Source organism: Cololabis saira, chromosome 8 (genome assembly GCF_033807715.1).
Source record: "Cololabis saira isolate AMF1-May2022 chromosome 8, fColSai1.1, whole genome shotgun sequence".
Lineage (NCBI taxonomy): Eukaryota > Metazoa > Chordata > Actinopteri > Beloniformes > Belonidae > Cololabis > Cololabis saira.
In genome coordinates, this window is record NC_084594.1 from 11,211,676 (window position 1) to 11,218,022 (window position 6,347).

Here is a 6,347-nt window from a genome sequence, read left to right on the forward strand (position 1 = left end):
ATGACAAAAGAGAAGAGCAATGTGAATATAAATGCAAACAAAGAAACCCAACAGAAGAAGACTAATAATTATACAAAAAAAATGACTAAATCATAGAAAAGATGAAAGGTCAAAATCCTCATTGAGGCCAGGGATTCTCAGCAGATAGTTTGGTAGTTTTCTTTCTTTAGAACCTTAATTTACAACAAAGAGACTACATTTATATATTTTTTTAATTTGAAAAATAAATATTTTTTGTTCACCATAAAATATTGACGCCTGTGACATCTGAAGACGTGCTTCAGGTTACTAAACAGTATTTGTATGAATAAAATCCAGCTGGAAAAACATGGCAGTGTAACCTTCCTGTATGTGTTTAGTATTAAAATATATGCCTGAAATGCATAAGCATTTGCATAATGCGTTTTTTTTCTAATGCAGGACATTAAGATCATTAAAAAGCAACATACAAAAAAAAATTAAAGTAATCAAATTACACCAGCACGATTAATCTTAGTACTAGCAACTGATCAGTTATAAATTGATCATAATCGTTTAATCACAGCTTATGTTTCACTTAAAAAAAGCTTTTCTTGGGGGAGATGACACAGATCACTCAGGTAAGCTTTAGTTTAGCTTTAGCCTCCAACCTCCAACCTTTTCCGTTATAAATCGCCGCTCGGATGTATGAACTCGGCACTGTGGTTCGTTTCAGGCCATGAGCCTCTGAAGGCTTCAGCACGTAGCTTCACAGTCATTTGTTTTGCCTTTATGGCACTGTTCTCTGCAAATTATATTCTATTGCTGCTCACCCTACACTTTGAACTCAGACCATTATGCAAATAATTTGATCTTTTATTTTGCTCTCACCCACTACTGTCTCTTCGGTAGCTTAGCAGTAGTCGAGCATCTGTGTCTCACTATGTATTGCTGAAAGGGAGGAAGGATGAAGATGTGAGAAACCGGTGGCTCTGCAAGTATAATCCGATCACAGCATAAACTAGATTGCTATAATCAATATTGTCTCTTCGTATGCCACATGTGTGTGTGTGTATAGATAGATAGATAGATGATAAAACATTGTGTCTGTGTATATTTGTATTGCATCCAGCTCTGCTAGTTCAAAGTCAAAATATTTTAGTTTAAAATTTAGGCCGTCTAATTTTTAGACAGGATATCCGAAAGAGGTTTGGATACTTCAGTGGCTAAAAGGCATTTAGGATTTATTTAATTTTCTTTGTGAAAGAAACCAAACCTAACATGAAGATGCTATAAGTTTATACTGTAAATGTGTTAAGAGATTTGGACTAGGGCAGGAGTCGGCAATCCAAAATGTTGAAAGAGCCATATTGGACCAAAAACACAAAAAACAAATATGTCTGGAGCCGCAAAAAATGAAAAGTCTTGTATAAGCCTTAGAATGAAGGCAACACATTCTGCATGTATCTATATTAGTTATAACTGGGGGAAGATTTTTTTTTTTTCATTATGCACTTCAAGAAAAAAGTCGAAATGTCGAGAAAAAAGTTGAAATGTCGAGGAAAAAAGTCAAAATGTCAAGATTAATGTTGAAGTACAATCTTGAGAAAAAAGTCGAAATGTTGAGAAAAAAGTCAAAATGTTGAGAAAAAAGTCAAAATGTTGAGAAAAAAGTCGAAATGTTGAGAAAAAAGTCAAAATGTTGAGGAAAAAAGTCGAAATGTCAAGGAAATAGTCGAAATTTTGTGAAAAAAGTCGAAATGTCAAGAAAAAAGTCAAAATTTCGAGAGAAAATTCGATATGTCGAGATTAATGTTGAAGTACAATCTCGAGAAAAAAGTCGAAATGTCGAGAATATGGTACAAAAGTAGGAAGAAATGGCATTGGACTGTATCCTAAAGGCTGTGTTGAATCACAGAAAGAATAATAGTTAATCAGTTTTGATTGGACGACAAATATAAGTCCTGCTTAGTAGGACAGAGTAACATGATAGATAAACGGCTGAAAATGTAGCTTCTCCCTCCCGGATGCACATATATAAACTAAGAAATAGTCATAATAAACTATTAAAACAACATCCTTTGTGATAAACAGACAGTTACTCTTTGTGGGGTCACAACACAACAATTTCTTTAACACAAATCTGTCTTGACCTGTGTGTGTTTCTTTCAGAGGATCAGCACAGCCAGCGGGGACGGACGGCATTACTGTTACCCCCACTTCACCTGCGCAGTCGACACAGAAAACATCCGCCGCGTCTTCAATGACTGTCGTGACATCATACAGAGGATGCACCTACGGCAGTACGAGCTCTTGTGATGTGCAGCGGCGCCGGGCCTCGTCATGGAAACACCAACCTACCTAGCATCCACCTCCCATCCTGCCCACGAGCGGCCAGCCGGTCATCCCTCCGCCTCCACCAAAGCCCCCCAAACCGCCGAGTGAGCGACTGACAACCTGCCCTCCTCCCCCCCTCCACCCCGATACTTCTCCTGGTCACACGACTTCAGGAGGGGAAAAAAAATAAGAAATGTGACTTTTTTTCTTAAAATAAAGACTTTAAAAAAAGACTCAGTTTAACCAACAGCAGTTTCATCAACTATCAGCCTGGACCTCTGTTCTGTAGACCCAGGGAAGAGGCTCCGGACTGGATTCCCTCTATCCCGTTAGCTCTTTCTCTCAGACATATGAACGCACACTCACAGGTACTCGCATACACGATATTGCAGTCACACACAGTCGGTTTAAAACTAAAAGTCCTCCTGCTGTAACAGTTGGCAGAGGGAGGGAAAAAAAGCAAAGCAGTCTGACAGGCTGAAGTTTATTCACCGCGTGCTGAAGAGGACGATGGACACGGAGGGTGGCAGACTGGTGAGGGGGAGGGCCGTCAGCTCCTTCGTGCCCGGGGATGGACAGATGTCCTAACGGACTGTTGGCTGCCTGTGGACAGGAGCAGGACTCAGAGACAAAGTCGCACGGCTCACGTGACCCCGCTCTTCAAGAAACAAGTAGAGGGGGAGATGGCAGAAAAAACTCGAAACGCAAGAAAATTACCATAGAACGCATAGATTCTTGCATACCAGTGAACTTCATGCAGTGCAAAAAAAAAAAAAAAGAAAATACAAGCTATATATATAGATATTTATATATGTGTGTATATAAATATGTATATATATAAATATATATATATAAATATTATATATTCCTGTAATAACACAATTCAACTTTTAAGTTTTTGCTCGTTTTTTTTTTTTTAACCCATGTTGTTTGTTGGTGTACACTGTGGGTGTGATCTGCCTGAGTGCACCACCCCCCCTGCCCTCCCCCATCTCCCCCGCTGTTAACTAACTATAAATACTGCCCCTTCCAACCCCCCCCCTGCTGTTTCACAACTATTCAACATATGGAAAAATATATGACAGATTTTATTTAATAAGAAAAAAAAAACTAAGAAAAAAGAAAGCATGAAGTTAAAGACTTGCAGCAGGGACTGGTCGCACCATTTTTTAAATGGTAACACACACAGTCCTCCGGCCCCATCCGTCCCCCTCCCATGTCTACACCCTCCTTCCATCCCTCCATCCCTCCATTCCTCGCCTCTCTTCTCTCTCTCACTCCCCCCTCTCTCCTCCTCGCCGAACCTCCTTCCCCGCCCTGGACCTCACCAAACTCGGCTTTAAGAACGTCTGTCTTTATTTTACTGCTGGACTATTATTCTTGTACAGACTGTAAAATGTATTATTTTGTACAACTTTATTGAAGAAAAAAAGATAACTTGTAGAAGATCCCTGTGCCTTGATCACGACTGTACGTGTAAAAAATGAGCTAAAATGTAAGTTATGTTTCACTGCGCTGTACAGCTGGACGGGTCTGTCCAGCCTCGTCTCGGCTAGCTCGCCTCTCCACCGTGGGCCATGGAGGGGGAAGAGCGTTGGATCGGGCCGGCGGCTGTTTTCTTTCGTCTGTTGCTTAGTCACCATTTTTCACACTTTTTATTTGTTGATTTTTATTTTTTTTAATTTTAATTTTTTGCTTTGACTCTCCTTTGGTTTATAAAATGGGAATTGAAAGGAAAAAAAATCAGACACATCATCTAATTGCTGTGTAGTGAAGATACTAAACCCCCATACACACACAAACATCACATCTTCATATATAATAAATACATGACGAAAAGGGAATGCAATGATTTGCAAATCTTATAAACCTATATTTCATTTAGATTAGGACTTAAAAAACATCAAATACTGAAAGTGAGGACATGTACCATCTTCAGTTTGAATTTGAAGGCAGTAACACATCTCAAGAGCTGTGATGCGATCATGTTTCCCACTGTGTAACATCCGTTCTTTGATCAGCAGAACTGAAAAGAGTTTTAGGATTGGAGTTTCAGGAGAGAGATGTTTTCTTTTTCTTTTCTGTTAAAGAGTTGCTCAACACTTTTGGGTCGTCTTTGTTTTGTGATGCACCAAATGTTTATAGTTGGTGAAAAGTGAGGACTGCTGACGGGCCAGTTCAGCTTCTTCCACGTAAAAGTTGTGCTTCTGTAATCAATACAGGCTGTTGTCCAAGTCTGTCTTGCTGAAAGTCACCCCCCCCCTCCCCAAAAAAAACTTTTTCTTTCCAGATTTCATGGGTACTAATTCACCTCCATACCATCAGCGATGGAGACTTTTGACACGGCATCCATTGTTTCCTAAAGGAATTTCATATTTCATTATGTATGTTCATCGTTGCCTCAGTCCTAACGACCCAAAGAAGAGACCGATGTCCAGATCATGTTCATTTATGAGTACTTTTTTGAATATTGAAGTTCTAACCTGCATTTCCAGATAATATGCGTTCTTGGACGGGGGTTACTGGAAGGGATCCTGAGCCCATGGAGGCGATTTCCGCTATCGTTTTTAACGCAACATTGTACAATGTTCATCAAGTGAAGAGAAAATCCGAAGTGCTCAGGGAATTGTTCAGAAAAAATCTTGAAGGTGCTCTTTGGTGTTGGGGAAAAAAACAATATCTAATAAAAAAGGGAGTCCAAGGCACTCTTCTTGTGGAAAAATATAAAAAGCCTTTATTGAAACATGGCTAATTAGTATAAAAACATGGGAGCAGAGACCCACGCGTTTCGGCGCAAGCCTTCTTCAGGGTGTACATTGTACAATGTTCCCCAAAGATCACCGGCATCTCATACGGATTTTTGGCCTTGGTATTAGCACCCAGATTTCTTAACATTGTCTTAATCTTCTTTTTTCAATATTATATATTGTAGATGTTGACATGTTTAAAGTCTTTACCGTCTAAAGTTGAGAGCAGTTTTTCTGCAGATCAGTGAACCTCTTAAGACTTTCTACGATGCTTTTTTTTCTCCTCAAATACTCAATCATATTAGTGGCCTATTGTGCGATGTGTCTCCAAATGTTTATTTTAAGCACTTGCTTGTGTGTTTTTCTCGGTTTTTGTTAACTTGGCCCAAAATTTTATGAGACGTTTTGCTGCCATCAAATTCAAAATGATCAGATATTTTTTAGGAAGTGGTAAAACGTTGCTCACTTTGAACATTTGATATGCTTTCCATGTTTTTTTCTGAATGAAATATTGGTTTATGAGAGATGTCAACCATTACATTATGTTTTCATTTACACCTTACACAGCAGCCCAACTGGTTCTGAGCCGGGGTTAAGTGTGTGTTTTGCATCGCACACAATTATCAGCGCTGAGAGCTGTAACACCTGGAAACATTTCCAAAACGTGGCCGCTCTGGGTGAAAAATGGTGGGTCTCCTTTTTGTTTTAGCTTTAACTCTTTTGACGGAAACTATCCAGTTGCAAAGCGTTGCTTGTTTCTACATAAACCAAATTCTATTTGTTTAATAAGAAGAAACGGTTGTATTAGTGTTCATTCCCAGGCTCATTGGATTCTCACCTGTAATCCTCAGCACATTCAGCAGGTGTTTGTTTTTAGGCACTCGCAATGCAGTCTAACACAACAGTTCTGCAATAAATTGTGTGTTCATGAAGGTTATAGGGTTTAATGTTTAGGTGTCTTTATAGTATTTGCATAGAATATGAGGTATATTTATAAGGAAACTATCAAAATCATTGGTCATTCCAAAAGTACAATTTTTCTATACCTATGCATTACTGAAATAAATTGACCTAAATGCCAATCAAAATAACTCTAAACTAACTAAATTAAGTAATTAAGCTTTTATCAACACATTTTCATTTGGTAATGGAACTTACCCATTTTTTGTTCTTACCAGATGAATGGGCAGCGAAGTGTTCACCATCAGTCATTGGTTTTATCCTCTAACTTTCACCAAAGTCACATCCTGCATATGAACTCCCTTTGTGCAATACCTGGGCTGCTGCTTCTTTCTGAAGCTTGCT

General features: G+C 38.9%; 1 protein-coding gene across 4 annotated transcripts in view; it reads left to right on the forward strand.

Annotated features, from left to right (window-relative positions):
- The window catches only part of LOC133448328 (guanine nucleotide-binding protein G(s) subunit alpha-like), a 52,046-nt gene extending 47,649 nt beyond the window's left edge, over positions 1 to 4,397 (forward strand). For all 4 annotated transcript variants that reach the window (XM_061726747.1, XM_061726748.1, XM_061726749.1 and 1 more), the window contains one exon: positions 2,131 to 4,397. In XM_061726747.1, coding sequence (XP_061582731.1) covers positions 2,131 to 2,277 — 147 coding nt within the window. In that variant the 3' untranslated portion in view covers positions 2,278 to 4,397. The remainder of the gene's footprint in view (positions 1 to 2,130) is intronic.
- The last annotated feature ends 1,950 nt before the right edge of the window (positions 4,398 to 6,347 follow it).